Source organism: Mya arenaria, chromosome 3 (assembly GCF_026914265.1).
Source record: "Mya arenaria isolate MELC-2E11 chromosome 3, ASM2691426v1".
In the NCBI taxonomy this organism is placed as follows: Eukaryota; Metazoa; Mollusca; class Bivalvia; order Myida; family Myidae; genus Mya; species Mya arenaria.
Genome location: NC_069124.1, coordinates 1396514 through 1414680, shown reverse-complemented (window position 1 = coordinate 1414680; position 18167 = coordinate 1396514). Strand labels below are relative to the sequence as shown.

The 18167-nt window shown below is 36.9% G+C and overlaps 1 protein-coding gene across 1 annotated transcript; it reads right to left on the bottom strand.

Moving 5' to 3' along the window:
* Positions 1-3494: 3494 nt before the first annotated feature.
* Positions 3495-16937, bottom strand: LOC128227126 (carnosine synthase 1-like). The gene is made up of 16 exons (XM_052937351.1): positions 16645-16937; positions 12129-12309; positions 10419-10639; positions 9947-10086; positions 9595-9709; positions 9232-9391; positions 8760-8875; positions 8345-8603; positions 7827-8134; positions 7379-7595; positions 7015-7177; positions 6720-6853; positions 6443-6583; positions 5666-5752; positions 5027-5302; positions 3495-4174 (listed from the first exon to the last, which is right to left on the bottom strand). Exons 1-16 carry the CDS (start codon positions 16780-16782, stop codon positions 3969-3971), a joined length of 2862 nt encoding a protein of 953 aa, XP_052793311.1. The 5' UTR covers positions 16783-16937; the 3' UTR covers positions 3495-3968.
* Between the last annotated feature and the right edge of the window lie 1230 nt (positions 16938-18167).

Sequence of the window (18167 nt, the reverse complement as noted above, 5' to 3'; positions counted from 1 at the left end):
TACCTTTGAAATAGAAAATTCCTTGATTGACTTATATGCTGATGATACTACACTATATGCAAAAAGTTCAAATACGCAGGAAATTGAACGTACGTTGCAAATAAATTTAGATATAATATCGGAGTGGTGCAAAATAAACAACATGGCAATACATCCATTGAAAACGAATTGCATGTTGCTGGGTTCAAATGCAAAGTTAAGAAATGCATGTGCACTCAAATTATTCGTAGACAATGTACTTATTGAAAATGTAACTTCGAAGAAATTGCTTGGAATTGTTATTGATTCATCATTGTCATGGAACCTGCAAGTTGACTTTGTCTGCAAGAAAGTAACTGCAAAGATAGCTCTTTTAAAAAGACTTAATTCCTTTTTAACCGATCAAATGAGACATTTGTTTTATAAATCGTATATACTTCCTATGTTTGACTATTGTTGTAGTGTTTGGGGGAAAAGCAAGCAAACGCATACGAAACGAATAACCATGCTTCAAAAAAGAGCTGCTAAAATTATTCTCTTTAAGCCTGTTAGAACGCCATCGCATGAATTATTTAAACAATTAGAATGACTTCAATTTGAATAACGTTGCAAATATCAAACGGCTGTTATGGTATATAAATCTATTAACAATCTTACACTGAGTTATATAAGAGACATTATAAAGTTATCAAACAATACAAGATATGGATTACGATCTTCTACGCGACAAGACATTGCCCACATTCGACATAAAACTCAATACAAGAAACACTCGTTTGCATGCTACAGCGGGACAGTTTGGAACTCTTTACCAGAAAGAATACGTAAATCGAACGCGGAAAAGACATTTAAAGCCTGCTGCAAGAAGTTTTTTTACATCATCAATTGCAAAAACCGTTGTAAGAATTGTACGCATAATTCCATGACTATTGTTTTTACATTATATATATCTCGAGTAAGGTGTTAAAAACATGTGTGACTGTCGTACTTACTCAGTTAATAAATTTTAATGATACGATTTGTTAACCTTTAGGTACAAATTGATGTATTGTTCGGCATTGATGTTATAATTATTGTATTATATTCATGTTTCTTTATGTTTTCGTATAACATTTTAATACGTACCCTTTTGAAATAACATAAATTTATGCTTGCGTTTTCATTCTAAGCATTTATGTGTGTGTGCGTGTTTCAGAAGGCCACATTGTAAATAAGTCGTGTGTTATGTTTGTTTATAATATAATGCCTATGTCTTAATGTGTTACCTTCTTTAAATAAAGTTATTATTATTATTATTATTATTATTATTATTATTATTATTATTATTATTATTATTATCATACATAAGGATTAGAGGAATCATGGAGTCAAACAATGACAACTTTGTCATAACATCAAGCTTTACCCTACCGAGTATTGATATAAGATGAGTGTATGCTTTTAAAGCTTGCTCTATCAGTGACTTAACAGCATTTACTAAACTTTCAGTCTAGTTATACTTAATACCTAAGCAACAAAAGCTATCGAAAATTTCAATAGGTTGAGTGTCGACAGTTCACATAAAATGATTTACGTTTTTCAAAGATACATATTTTGGTTTTACCAACATTAATTTTAAGACCCCATTTGCATGTATATCTCTGCATGGTATCAAGCTGAGCTTGAAGACTAATGGGATCAGTGTTGAACAGTGCGATGTCGTCTGCAAACAGTAACATATACAACGACAGTTTATGAATATAACTATTGGTCAGATTATCAAAATGTACATTGTCTTTAATATCATTTATGTAATTGTCCAAGGTCAAAGTTACGTTATGTACAGGGAAGTCGAACTATTATAACGGTGTCAAAAGCCTTTCCATAGTCAATAATTCCACAGTATAATTTACGATTCTGTAATAACACTTTTTGAATAATAGTGTGCAAAATAAATACACAATCCACCGTACTGCAGCTGTCGCGAAAGCCAAATTGAACATTATTTAATTTATTATTACTTTCACACCACTTATTTATCTTATTTCTCAACAACAATGAGAATATTTTTAAAAAATTAAGTTGCTTCTCCGCCAAATCCTAGCTGTCACGGGAAACGGCGTCTCGCGTCGGACGGTCCAGTCGATCAGGTCCCGTGTGCTATTACTAGAAGCGGGGCTGCCTTGGTTGCCGAATCTCCGCTGTGCACAATCACGTATGCGACTCTCACCAGCGCGACCATTCGGTGGAAGTTCGGATACAGGTCCGGGCGGCGGAGATTCGCCGTGAACACTCTGTCGTTAATATAAAGTTTGTCAGCCACAAGCGAGGATCGTTTATTCTGGTTCCTAGCTTGACCTAGGTACGGTATCAGGATTTTGCGGCGTTCTTGAACTTATTGAGGGAACTGGTCGCCAACACGAAATTAAGAGTTTTTCAGCTTTTCGACAACCTTCTCCTTTACTGACCTTTTTTCCTAAAATAATTAAATTTGCCCACGATATGACGTTTAAAGGTGTCAATATAGCGTCCAATACGGTGGGCGCGATCTATCTTGAAGTTAGTACGGACATCCGCAAGTTCAATGTTATTTTCACAGAAAGAGAATATTTTTCACGCAGTGTTCTTTACTACTTTCTTCGAGGGTTATCTCTTCATAGAAGTTGAAAAATAAGAGATTATCTCTCATTGAATGAGACTTTATATCAATGATGTCATTTTTAAGAGATTCATTTGCTTTTCTGAGATTTTCTAGCGATTTACCAAATTCAGCTTTTTTCGATCTATCCCCTTTCAAATTATTTTCAAGATCACTAACTTTTTCTTTTAATTGATCGCATTCAATGCTATCGAAAACTCGGATATTCTCGAAGTCTATCAGCCTCTTGTCAACATTTGAAAATTTAGTTTCAATATCACTTATTTTGGATTCTACCAGTGTTTAGTTTTGAGAGATCTTTGACACATTCCTTTCAATACAATAATTAAAATTTGTATGCTGATAAAATGGAAATTATATGTAATGTCTGCATGCGGGTAATTTAAAAGGTCCAAGAAATATTTCATTGCAAATCGAGTACTTTCATAGTGAAACATGGATGACAAAAACAACAACAAATTAAAACCAATAAAAGAAGTATAACTGAATGTTTTTTTTACACAAGTAACGATAAAACAACTATTGGCAAACACAAAATAACTTCAACAAAAGTAAGGTTTTGGGGACAAATGGTAATATCTCGTTTTGAGTTTTCTGCAGCAAATTGTATATATCTTTATGTTGTCCACATGTTTTCTTTGAGCAAGTATTCCTATTAGATGACTTGATTGGTTAATACTTATTATCGGACAACTATTGACCAACGAAAAAGAATTGGATAACTTTAACCAAACCAAAACGAAAATTAGTTTTATACAATAAAAGGTAGCTGCTTGTTGTTCATTCACTTTGAAGATAATATTTTTTTATCTTTCTGCTTTCTTCTTCTTGTGTCCTCCCAAGTTTGCGAGCAAACCTTGAAAAATTGGACAACTCGTACAATCTTGGTTTATTTATAGGAACGCTGTTAAAAGTATACAGTCATGTTAATTTATAGAATGATTGGAATATTATTATTGTTATAGAAAGGTATGAACATTTGTAGACATGGTTTATCGATAAAATATCAAAAATAACGTACAAGAAATAAATAACGAATAATCATTAAAAATGGCCTCACAGACAATAACATCAAAAAAACAACAACACAATATCTATGAAAATGTTCATTGGGCATAGATTTATGCAAAAATGGAGTAAGCCGTGCAAAAATACCCAAAATACAAATAATATTGATATAATCAGTTGCTCTTTATAACAGGTTAATGACATTATGTGTTTGTAAAAAAAATGATTAAAAAAACTTTTCATGAGAAGAATGCAAGTTGTCATGAATTTAAAACAGCGAAATTTTATTCAACATATCATATATATATATCAAGTCAAAGTGTCCATAACACTCCCGTCATGGTCAGAAGTACTTGATGAACTGTGAGACGCGGTACTGCGGCTTTTCAATACCCAGTTCGCGGCACACGGTTATGAGGCGCTCCTTCCCCTCCTGGACTGACGGCGCGGTCACGGCCACGTTGGCGCACGGGATTTCGAAGTCGCCCCAGACGTCCTCAAGGTCGGGGTCAAAAACGGAAAGGCTGATCTTCCCGCTGTCATGGAGGGCTGTGAATAGATGTTGAGAGATGGGAGGAATTAATCATTGTCGGCAATCACGGTACTTTCCTTCGTTACACTTACGCTATATATACCATGGGGAAGATTTACTGACACATTTCGTTTATATGAATATACTTGAGGCAGGGGAGACAACTCTTCTAACAATGAAATCGAATGTTAATTAAGTACACTCCAATAACCCTGTATTGTCAGCTGTCTCCGTAGGCGAATGGTCTAAGTGGCTGTTTCAAATGATTAGTGATCTGGCGAACTGAGTTCAATTCGAGATTTCGCCGTAATAATTTGTTTAGGGGAAAACCTTAGTTTAAGTGTCTGTGTATATTTCCGCATAGGTTCCTTGTGGAACCAATGAAATTGCCTCTATGCATGGTTACGGGATGTTCGTAGACGAATCGCCCACGACACACAACGGAGTGTAGCTTAGTAGTGTATCAGGAATTTCTGACGATGCTTTTTTACGTGCAAACATCAATGAATATATATATATACTGATGTATTTGAAAAACAAATGATTGGATAACTACAATGCTATTATTACAAAGCACATAGCTTCTTTATTTTTTTTTGGTAAAATGGCAAAAATGGCAGTAATTCGGAATAAGTATTACTAATAAGTGACTCTCCAATTGTATCAAAGAGGAAAACAGATATTAGTCTAACGATGGTGTAACACTGTTTAATAACTCAGATACAGATTATTATCATTTTGAGTACATAGCTCTAATGTATTAGTATTGGATATAAATCGTCACAGACACATACACGCTATGACGGTCCATGTGGTTGTCTGATTACTACTTTCACATTGTCTAAATATGTGTCCAGATTGTTTCATACCTTGCATCTGGGCCTTCTTGTCCGGGTCCTTAAACAATTCTTTGTGGTGTGTGGGCGACAGATAGACGCTGATAATGTACTCGGTGGTAGCGGTTTGCGGAACGTACGGACGGATGCCCACACATATCTTGTACGCCATCAGCAGGATGTCCTGATGGTAGAGCCGTCGAATCCAGTGGCGGAGGCAGTAGCCGCCCATCCGCGCATTGATCTCGACCAGTTTCGGACCCGATGACGTCATGATGATGTCCGCGTTGAACATCCCTTCAGTCAGGCCTATATTGAAAATGATACTTCAAGATATCTGTAATCGATTACCATTTTCGAAATGTACATGTGCACAAGCGGTTTAGGGAGGAGGAATGTGGTCTTAATGGATGGCTTTTGGGAGGCAGGGAGGGGCTGTTTACGGGTGGCGAATTTTAATGTTGCGCACAGATCACCTCTAAAGCCAAATCATGGATCCGCCTTTAAACTTAGCATGTACAATCAACAACTACAGCTTATAGCCGTTCTACTAATTTGAATAGAAATCGTGTTTGTTTAAGTTATCTTCACATTGTGGAAGTGTATTTGTTCTTTTATTATTATTTGTTCTGTTCATTTTTCTTTTCATTTATTTGTGCATGTCACTGTTACCAATGCCGACGCAACATTGAAAGGCAGCCATGATGACCTGGGCCTGCTTGTCTCCCGGAAGTGCCGACGGCATTAGTGCCGCAGTCCCTGAAACAGAATGAATAAATGTATATACAGTTCAAATAGTTTGATTCATTTTCGTTGCAATGACAATTAAAACAGAATCGTGTCCAAAAATGAAGGCATGCGGTCCCCTTTGGGCAAAAAGTGTTAGTACATTGTAAAACTTGCAACGACAGTTGACAGGCAATTTGATAAGGTGTGAAAAACCGTTTATCACTGTTTACGCATGACCAATAGCAGTTGATAAGGGCATTTGAGAAGATAATTATGAGAAGTTAATGAAGAGAAGTTAATTGTGAGAAATGTAAATGAGTAATAAACTATAGATAAACACTACCATATCGATCCGACATCTGAATATCTAAAAAGAATTCCTTCTTGTCACTTTACTTTGCAACATGACAATTTTGTAAAAAATAAACTTTTCTATTTATTCATTTATTGATATTTCTTTTTACATTTAGTGTACATTTAGTATACGAAAGCCTTTGAACATATGAGCGATTTTCACATCGCAGCACATAATCGGTGTCTTAGAAACGACGACTTCAATCTTAAAATACACTGAAAGATATAAAACACTAGAAAATTGAAATCCGGGTCGTTCGAAACATCGGTTCCCTTGAGGTTTTGGCTCGGTCCCCGGCGTCCTCGAGCGGTCGCAGTTTTTCTGTACTTCAAAACAAAAACAAAACAAAACGAAAGCTGTCATACCTGTAAATGACGGAGGGTTGACTAAACCGCAGTCCGAAACGAATGCTGCCACGAGAGACTTATTGAAGATGGCCAGGTCGACCACGTGCTTAGACCCCACGTGAAACTCTTCCACATTCACCATCTCACCGAACCCGAACGCTAAGAAAAGAGAAAATTGTCATTTCTGTGGCTTGATTACCATGTACGTATAAATTATTCAGACTAGATCTGTACAGAGCTGACATTAGTGTTATACAGTATTAACCAGAGTTTCATCAAATGAGCAAACTAGTACCGATGATAGGGTGCTCCTTGACGGTGTCGGTGACTCGGGTGAAGGCCTTCCGGAGGTCCTCGACAGTCCGCACCTCCGTGCAGCCCAGGGACGCCGCACCCGTCTCCGTCTTTAGCATTGCCGGAAATTTTACCCTGGAAAAGGTAAAATAAACCTCTTGTTTCGGGGTTTCGATCCATTTCTCAATATCAAACTGTTGTTGTCAAAAGTTGTTATCAATATGCAATAATACGGGTTTGGCTATATAAAGCACATTTTATAGTATTCAAAGTAAGACAATCAGATGTTTTCTTACTTCTGGCAGGCTTCCTCAAGATCATCAGGAGATTTGATGAGGTAAGCTGGAGTGACGTAATCACGAACGTTCTGCACGAGCACGGAACGTGTACGCAACGTGTACAGAGCGTTTTGAGTGCGGGACTTCTCCTTGGCGTTTTGTGCAGCACTCACACTGTTTCCTGGTTATAACGATGACAAAGAATTTATGTATTTGAAATTCATGGCAAATGTTTTGTTTTATTTTACTCACAAGCATCCCCGATTGTTTAAGGGAGCTGATGGTCCAGTTTACACAGTACAAAACTCAGCATTTAAGTAAATTTCTTACAAATTTTAAACTTTTTGTTTTTTAACAAAGTATATATCGCTGATGCCCCTGCCTTTTAAGTTGAGTTGTTCGCAGATCATGGCATGAAGCTCAACGCTAGGCTCCCAGAAAGTAAAGCATCCATCTATCTTGTCTTCACTCTGGTTAACCAGACGCACAATGTTCGTCGCATGTTCGGTCTCACGCTTCCGGTCTTCAAAATCATAATGGATGAAACGCTCGACGTCATTCTTGATAAAATGGTCGGGGTTGCTGTCCACCGCAACTACCTAACAATGGATGCACAGGGCATTTACAAATCTTTAGCAATATATTTTTGATTGTTATGAAACTAAGACAACTCGTCTATGTTAAATTAAACGGTAATAAAATTGTTTCTAGCACCAAAAATTGCTTTTTGATGCATAAGGGGTATTACAATGTCATCAAGCAAAAAACAGTTAGTTCTAGTTTGAAAAATGTAAGAGCTTGTGTTTCAAAGAACATAAACTAAAATAAACCTTAATTCCGGCGGCAAATGCAGGCGGCCAGAGGTCTTTTTTGGTAATCCACCCAGCAGCAATAACAAGAATCCTCTTCCCACGGAGCACATAATCCTGGGAGCGCATGACCATGGTAGCTACGAGCGGCTGGAATGCACGCTGCTGCCTCGGGTCGCTGGACGCCGCCTCCAAGCAGATGTTGAGGTTGGGAAATGCCATGTTGGTAAGCTCAAAGCGTTGAAAGGCGGCGAACTCGGGATGTGTAGTGACCTTCACAGCTGTTGGACACAGGTCTCCATTCTTGTATGCGATGACGAAGTCGATGCCTGTAATTGTTAAAATAGTTGTTCTAATTAAAATCCATAAATATTAATGATAAGACTGAAAATTATCGAAGGCTTTTAGCAATTCTATATCAGTTTTATAATAATAAAGAAATAAATATAGAACCATTTGGAACGTAAATATCTTCGATTGCGTTCATTCAAGTGTCTTGTCACAACCTTTTAAATCCTGCATAAAACAATGTCAGTCACCAATGAAATCCGTCTGTAAAAGTGAACGCGGATCAGCTTGCGATGCGGTCTCGCTGTCGATGATGGCCTGCAGGACCGCCTCGCCCTTCCGTCGGATATCCGTCTCAAGAAAGTCTCTGAGCTTTTGGTTGGCTACGTTAAACTCCCGCAACGTGCTGCCGAGCGACTGCAGCGCCGACGTTTGATCATCGAATAGACACAGCGTCTTGTCGAGGGAGCACACGTCCGTGCTGTTCAGTTTGGCGACAAGACATACGACCTAGAAGACGCAGGGATTTAATACAACAGTTGGTGGACATTTTAGACACTTCAGTGGACTAATTGAAACAGCGAGCAAAAGCGATAGCAATGTTCACTATGATCTTAATAACGTTTGTAGATTACTAAGATTATATCACATTTTGAACGATTTTACCGACGATGTGACTGGTTTGTTGTTGAAGTCTCGACAGACAAGCGACTTGACAAGAAAGCGAACTGTGTCGTCGGCGGACCACTGGAGCAGGTTATCGCCGGCATCTACCTCACCCTCTGCGGAAGTATATGTAATAGACGTAAATTGGAAGTGACAAACGATGGAATACTCAAAGAAAGGGTGTTAATAAGTTGTAAGTACAGCCGAGGAAGCAGACCGCCTGTCGGTGGGAAATTTGGAAGATAGTTCCGTCGTCCTTCTCGCGCCCTCTACAGGATAAATTGGTGCACCGCAACTAGGAACAGTAACATTAGGTGTCCCAAAACAGAGGTTATTAGTTAAGTTACTGATAGAAATTGAAACGACGTGTAAAGTTTACATAATTATAGAAACATGACGAGTCGCAAGGAAATAATAGTCTCATTGATGACAAGTAAAAAGGAAACAAAAGACAACTTCGTGAACTACTCACTTCTTTGGAAGGGCCTGAGACATTGCACGAATGGCTCGAGGATGATGTGGTCGTTGTCGGCCGTTTTCTCAAGCACATCAAGGACTGTTTGCACGAGGCGCCCAATATCCGCCGTTTCTTGAGGTCCCAGGCCTGTCTGATGGACAGGGTGGATTACGATCTGGAAAAACATCGCATAGAGATAAAGAAGCTTTTGCGACTAATTCTAAAAAAATGATGACTGCTGCCTGCACTGCGATATTTACGTCATGAAAGTATTGTGTGTTTTGTAATGTACCAAAGAAATATTCGTCTCAAACGATTCTACAAGAACATAATTATTTATAAGTTCAGAAAATAATGTAAGTGAATGTCGCATGACACCTTATCCACAGTTTGCAGCGAGGGTTTCTGAAAGTAGTCCTCAACATCCTTCCGCACGACTTCCTTATCCACGGGCTTCGTAAGGTGGCGCACGGAAAACCGCGGGTCCGTAAAGCTGAATTTCAAACACTTCTAACCTTCAACAGTTCTAGGATTAAAACTACATTTTAGTATCACGTTAAACTACAAAGCCGTTTCAGCACTCGAATTATATACAACGTAGATACTCAACAAAGTATGATCTGTGTGGCATGAGATTTTGAGTTGTTTTACCTTTGTCAATTTTCTATTCTACATGTATGTACAGCACAGGCCTTTTCTGAATGTTAACAGTTAGTAAAACGTATATTACCTCGAGTGCTCATCCGAGCGGAAGGTAAACATGAGGGCTGATGGGAAGTCTACGGCGGCGTTCTCGAGGAACACGTGTGCCGCCGCCCTGTCGTCACCTACCGGTTGTGCCGTGTTGTTCCGCGGACAGTCCAGGCGGCCCTGAGAAGTGACGTTTTGTTATATTATCTACACGTTTGACAACATATCACAACTTTGCATGATAAGCTATAGGAAGCAGTGTATGCCTTCATGTCTAGTCGCAGCGGTCGCCTTAAAGTAACATTTAATCGAATTTTCACCTCATGGAGATGGAACAGGCGTCCACACTGAGATGGTGCTTTTCTTTATCAAAATGTAGATACACATACACTATAATTGGGTGAACACATACGTGCAGTACATTAATCAATTCAAAATGATTGTTTATGCAAGCGGGCCTAGCACCACCTTGGATTAATCTGTATAACACTTTCATTTAAGTATATGCTAACATCACTCAGTTGCGCTACATCCAGGAAATCGCCTCGGCAGCTCTGCAGGAAGTAAGTGACGCGTCTTGGTGGCTGAAAGACATCGAGGTACGTGGATCCGTTCCGTCCAAACGTGACGGCTTTGTGGAGGAACACCTCTTCACTTCCAGTGTCTGTGGGCGCCGTCGACAGCCAAGAGGCTGATAACACCAGATGGAAGGCGTCGGAGACTTGGCGGGCACCTGAAGAGGCAGGTTTAGTCGAATTACAGTACAACAATGAATGCGTTGAAGGGCTGTAGGCACGACAGTCTGATTTTCATTTCTGCAATTCTGTTCACAGGCAATGAACATCGAATTCAAAATAATTTGGGTGGCCCCAAGTTAAGTGCTCGTCATGAACTAAGAATAGGTCATGCAAATTGATGATTTATTATTACCATAAGCTAGTTTCATAACAATAAATGATAAACCTATATGACTAGGATATATGACCATTACTTTCATTTCGCAAGTTTATTGCTAGTGTAAAGTTAACTATTTCCATTTTCTGTGTAATCACCTATAATTGTTTCTCAACAAGATTTATTTCAGAGACTCGTTTTCAAATTCGCAAATTACTTTGCAATGTTATTAACGCTTTTAAATTAATTGGTATTTAATTAGCACTACATGTATTTAAAACCGCGTAACACTATACGTCCCATATTGTAACCGCGGCGCATTAGTACTTTTAACATGTCCTGCCAATAAGTAGATCTGACGATATCTTATTTCGATTTGAGGTATTAAAGTCTGTAGCCCGCAAAAAAACATAAACAAATTTGCATAAACAAGTTTAAGTTGCTATATTTAATAGATACATTTTTAATCGAATATCTATCTGTTCATGTATTTTGCCAATAACTAGCATTCACAAAACGGAAAAGAATATTTTTGCGAGGGGTGAATATGCTAAAGCACTAGATTAAAGTAAAGTGAACTAAAGAAAATGACAGACATATTCCCTAAAAATGGTTAAGCTTTAATGTATGGTTCATGACTAAAGGTGCATACAGCACTAGTTGGCGTCATGCAAGTGTCAATGTGAACAGTGTACCTCACGTACGCAGGATTTGTTTTAACATGCAAATGCCAATGTAAACAGAGTACATCACGTACGCAGGATTTGTTTGGACATGCAAATGCCAATGTAAACAGTGTACATCACGTACACAGGATTTGTTGGCGTCATTCAAGTGCGAATGTGAACAGTGTACCTCACGTACGCAGGATTTGTTGGCGTCATGCAAGTGCCAATGTGAACAGTGTACATCACGTACACAGGATTTGTTTGGACATGCAAGTGCCAATGTGAACAGTGTACATCACGTACGCAGGATTTGTTTGGACATTCAAATGCCAATGTAAACAGCGTACCTCACGTACGCAGGATTTGTTTGGACATGTAAATGCCAATGTAAACAGCGTACCTCACGTACGCAGGATTTGTTTAGAAGTGAAGCAAATAAAGTAAACGTATTGATTGAAAGCGTGCGTGTCATTAAAAAACTGGCCCAAATAAACTCTCTTTTTCAATACACCTCAATAAAGACTTCGAAAATATACTTCGATATGTGTAGAAAATGAAAGTTCTTCATTCCCTTAAATTTTAGTCCGATCATTAAAGAAACGTTCAAGTTTATTTTTACAAACCTACAAAGAACTGTTGAAAACCAACCCTCTTTTTTACCTTCTAACAAAAGTCCAATGCAGTCTTCTGGCGGAGCAAGCACGGCCACATCCACTTTCTCCTCACATCCGGTGATACGTGGCTCCCGGGAGCGGTCAATGGTCAAGGAACATCCGATCTGTTGGAGTGTGAATTGGAGGATATGGTACCGCCACCATATTTCCTGTTCGTCATCCGCGCTCTGAAACGCTATGCGCATTGAAAATTTGCTTCTTTTTTAAAATATGAATAAATAAATAAATATATAGTTCGTATTCGCAATGCCAGCATCAAGATAGCATCAACCAATTTTGGTTAAATAGTCTAGAACATTTTGCCAAAACAAATACATGCATATTTTCGAAAGAATACTGATTGAGAAAAGCGGTTATTTGAACACATTTTTTCTTACAATTTGCTGAGCGCAGTCGTCAAGGCAACCAAGCACAAAGGCTTCTATAAACATATCTAAGTACAATATTGTGGATAGACTTCTTATACTGTACATTTGGTAACATTTTCAATGCTAAAGTTAAAGGAAAATTGCACAATTAAACGAAAATAATGAAACTCATCTTGAAAATAAACCGCAGTTGTGTTTTCAGATTAGAATACTACACCAGTTTTTATCATAAACTGTATGCACTTTCTAACAAATACAATTAAACAACAAACACCGCTTCGTGGGTAGAATTTGACAAATTTCGATTTGAATTTTTACACATGTGATACTTCATTCTTGGACGTCGCTTATGTCTGACTGTTTTTAAAATGACGTTGGTCACCTTTAACATACCAAAAGATTGAAAAGGGTGTATGTTTTATCCTTGCAAAATAATGACATAATTACAAACGCAATAAAGGAGGAAACGTTTAAAAACTGTCTAACATGGCATTGCTTCAGTTTTTACGCGCTCATATTTCGGCGGTATTGGAAAAACATATCGTGCCCTGTCAGGTAACAAACCTTATTTCAACAAATATATTCGTTTTCGTGTAATTTAAGGTTATGTGACAATTATTCGATAGGCTTGAACGTTTAACCTATAAATACCTCAAAACAAACAATAACCACTTAAGAACACGCGTATGATATTTAACTTTATTTCTGTGCTGTTTTATTCATATTACTTTAACCTTTGTAAAGGGGCCAATATAAAAGCGCAGTGGTCAACACTTCATCTTGTCCAATGAGAAGGCATTATTTCTCAAGTTTTCCAATACATTCTATCCAGTAAATCAACAGTTAACAATAATTGTATTATATCAGGTGAAGCAAAGGAGATAAACAGTGGCTGGCCCATTAAGTAGGTTGAAGTAAGCGTCGTACCAAACCATTTATTTAGTATTTAGTACATACTAACAACTATGAACCGTTGACTAATATTAAACTTAATTTAAAATGCCAATACAATCGAATGATGAAATTTACATTAATTTCCTGAATTTAACACTTTGATAAACTGTTTACTTGAAATACACTAAACGTATCATTTAATGTTTGTCAGCCATGATATCACTACTTAGTTTGCTTATTTCGGCTACCCAGTTGTGTTGGTGGACAAATTGTATCAATTCGGAAGTGCTAACAAATTGTTACATGCCTTATTTCTTTTAATAGACACATGACAGTGAATCAAATCATGGTAATACCATCACATTAAGAACACGTGTGGAACTTTCTCCCCATATATGGTGTAAAGCACATGAAATCGAGTTTTTGCGTGCAAATTGAAAATATATAAGGAATGCATTTATTAGTAGTCTGTGACCTGGTGCGAAATGTGTCTATTCTAGTCAGAACGCATTCGCAAACCGCTAAAAAGAGATAGCAGGGGTTTATATAACTACAATACATATGTTTCTATATATAGAAATTTGTTCCCACAAAAATGATAATCGTTTCAAATCGTGGGATAATAACAGCACATGAGGCGATTATTTTCACGTAAATAAAAATGGCCAACAATTACGCAAACAATTACAAAGGCAAAGCTTTATAAGCGATTTAAACGGAAGTATCGGTGAAAGAACAAAGAATCAGTCTAAACTCCTCGGCCATTATCCATCGAAAACAAGCTCGGATGTATATGGACGGTTTACAATGTCAATATGCTTTACATTTGATAACGCTGCAAGTAGATCGCGAAGTATTGAGCAGTAGAACTTAGTGACTTTATTCTAAAGAATATTGATTATAATTGCATGCATATTTCATCAAATTTCCCGAAATGAAAATTTGTTCCAAAATGTCAAAAATACTTGCATAAAACCACTACATGTTTGTAGACCGCTCACCAGTGATGGATGGCCATCTCTTGGCCCCAGGTCAGCACGCAGGTCCCAGGTCACATGACATCCATACTTCACCGAGAACTCCCACACTGAGATTTTCCGGCTAGACCGCTTCCGGTCAGCCTCCTTATATCCGCGCTAGAGCTGCTAACAGCACGAAATGATGTCTGCTTGGCTTGACAATGACTTTTATGCAATGTATTTTCGTCTTCGTAATAATATTTTTTCATACTAAAAAGAGGACCTATCTGTACAAAAAATACGAAGCATACGTGCATATTGAGCTGATTATTTCGATAAATAAACACATAAAAACTACCATATCAATTATGTTAACTTGGATGTGATAAACCCACTAAATTCGTAAGCTATCGTGAGTTCAATCAGTATTGTAACATGGTCCAATATCCTCCAAATAATATTAGTAATGCTGGCATTGTCTGCTAAATGATGAGGTGGTCTCTAAGCAAAAGCAAATTGATCCGAAAGTTAAATGCCAAGTTACGAACAATCCATAAAATTTAACTAGCAATTTCGTACATGTATGAAAAATAATTTGTCCTTGTCACTAAATGTGTACAGTTCGTATACACACTTCCATTACAAGGTTGCTTGAGACATATGATTTATGTTTTCCATTAAAGGGATTTTACAATAGTTATGTCAAAGAATTATTTAATCTTATGTCAGTTAAATATACTGAAACCAGATTTTTAAACTGAAATTATTGAAAAAAGAAGTTTGAAATCCAATGCCAGTGGTGTAAGGTTATCCACTTGTCATACAGGCTTGTAAATCTTGTGTAAAAAAACTTCTGTTTTAGTCAATTAACCTACTAAATATTTGAATAACGCTATATTAATGGTTGAAGCCATGGGTTTAATATTTTGTAGTTTCGTTTTCGAAACGACATCCTTCCATCTAAGTAATGCTAGCTTTGCAAAAAAATAATGAAGACGTGCACAGTGAGCTTCGGCATACAAACAAGTTACACATGAAATCAATGATAACCAGGTTGTGATCAACTGCGCACTTGTTGGCCCTCTAAACTTGACATTTTAAACTCCCGTGGGCTCTATCATGCTCTATATCATGCTCACCATGGCATCGGCAAATCAATTAAGTGCTGCACTTGTTAATGTGTTAGACTAAAAAGATAAACTATCTTAAAGCATTAAATTCGTCAACCGCAGCCAAAACTTCAAGTTACCTCAAGTTCAATTCTGAATTAAATATTATCATTGTATTTTACACATATATAAATGCTAACTTTATATATACTGATCGGGACAATGTTTGCATCATTATTGTATAAATTGTATATTTTTTTCAAAATGTTAAACGTTACGATCTTATACTTAATCCAGAATTGTTCCATTGGCACATTCTCAGATGGATGAACAAAGAAATGATTTTAAACATTATTTACGTTATCATGTATTGGGATGTCTTCACGAAAAGTAAACATTCGCTCAGCACGTTTGATTTTCCGTATTAGGCGACTTAAAATAATTGCTAGATTTTCATCCCCCGCTACCTTTTTTCTAACGTCGCCCCTTAAATGTTATTGACTGTTTTTGCGTATCGATGCGGTACTGTATAGGAATGGCTTTTATTCATACAAGCCGTTATTGATGTAAACATTTACATGTAAAAAAGGAGAATTGTTACGATGGTGTTCGCGGTTCGTCTAGAAATACATGTATGCGGTATATGGTTCCGTATGTATGACTACGCACGTATTCAACACGACACCGGAATTTTTCATAAATATGCCCTTTGTATCGTATATATTTTGTTAAAATATATAGATAGTACAAAATGCATATTTATGAAAAAAAAATCTTTCACATTTCTTGCATAGTAATTTTTAGTTTAGAATTAGGGTTTAAAAAAAAAAAAAAAAACTTCAGTTCGAAAATCCGGTGCCAGTGATATTCAACAGTGAAACAGTCATCTAAGAAACATAAAAAGATAAGAGGTTACCTCCTGCCCCTCTTTAAAAAACAATATGGATGAAAATCTAGCAATTAATTTATATTGGTCTTAAGCGGAAGCTGCACTGTTGAAATAAAAGTCAAAATTTGATAGTTGGAACTGCTCTCCAGGTGGTCAACTTTCGTCATAGTCGTTATAATAATAGCTTGCATACTTCTTATAATTAAATTTATCGAAAAGATCGTTTGTGCAAACGTATCAAGATATCATAAATGAAACCACTACTTGTAAGTAGACCGCTCACCAGTGGTCGCTGGCCCTCCTTCGGCCCAAGATCTACGTGTTGGTTCCAGGTCACTTGACAGCCGTACTCCTTCGAGAATTCTCGCACAGAGTTTTCCCGGTAAGACCAGTTCTGATCAGCCTTAATCTGAGTACTCATATCCGCGCTAGAAAGACTAAGAGCAGGAACTGATATCTTCTCGACCTGACAGTGCCTTTAATATTGTGCAGTTCCGTTTTCGAAACTATAGATTTCATACTAAAAAAAAGACCGTCAATTTTTGAAAATAATACGAGGCATACGTGCACCGTGAGGTTCGACAAATAACTAATTAAAATACCAAATCAATGAGCCTTTGTATTGTATTCAATATGTATGCCGAGTTACGAATGATCCATGCTAAGTCTATTTCGTAAATGTAAGGCAGTTAAACATTGTCATTGAATTGTATGTAATGCTTACAGAATTTCATAAGAAGGTTACTTGAGACCGATGAATAACGTTTTCCATTACCAATTATATTAGTTTATCAATAAACGAATCTAAGCCAGATAGTGTTCAGAAGCTCAAGCGTAAACTCTTTTGAATACAAACCCAATCTATCAATATGTTTGTAAACTGCATTTTAATGTGTTTCACGCTGTATTTGGTATGGATTTAATATATCTCTTTTATACCCCATTTTACAATTTCTATTGAACAAATACATATTTTTACATTATTGTGTTTTATCATTTAATTAATTGCAATTCATTTTGATCAAACTCATTTGCTACAATAATTTGTAACATTCAAAACTTTTGTCTAAGTTGCAAAATCATAGTAACGTAGGTTATATCACAGGTTCAAATTAGAAACCAGTATATAAAGTGTGTATTACTAAAGTGTTTGATTTTGTAAATGGTATTAATCATTTATTGTGCAAAATATAACTCTAATTAACGTAAACAACACACGTTCGTGTACGATCATATGAAAGTTAAAGGTTATTGATGAAATCGTCCAATACGTATCTAAAATGCGGCATATCTCTTTTTTCAAGCAAAATGACATGACTTTATTTTTTTTAGCACTCTGTGTAACATATTATTTATGTAAAAAAGTTTTTTTATGTTACACTTTTAAAGTAACGTAATTTACACCAATTTTTGCGGTTTAAATTATTAGAAAACCATCACAAAACTTAAGAACGATGATTTATCAACTTCTTATATCATAAACGATCATTAAACATGGAGGAAATAATAGAGATAAAACTATAAAAAAAACTACTTATGGTAACATAGTTTAAATGCCCGTTACTCACTTATGCCCCCTCCCTCAGAGCGTACATATATCTCATTTTGTGTTGTTTTGCTTAAGCTTTCGGAAAACCATAACCTTCTAAATTTCCCCTGGGTGTATTTGTGTGTGTGCGGGGGGGGGGGGGCAATTGGCCGCTTGGTCCATGCATGTCTTTGAAAAGCGACCTCATAATTTATCTCTCCATACATTTTTTCAATAGATCAGCGTGTTTGTCCAAACTGACTAAGGTGTGCGATATG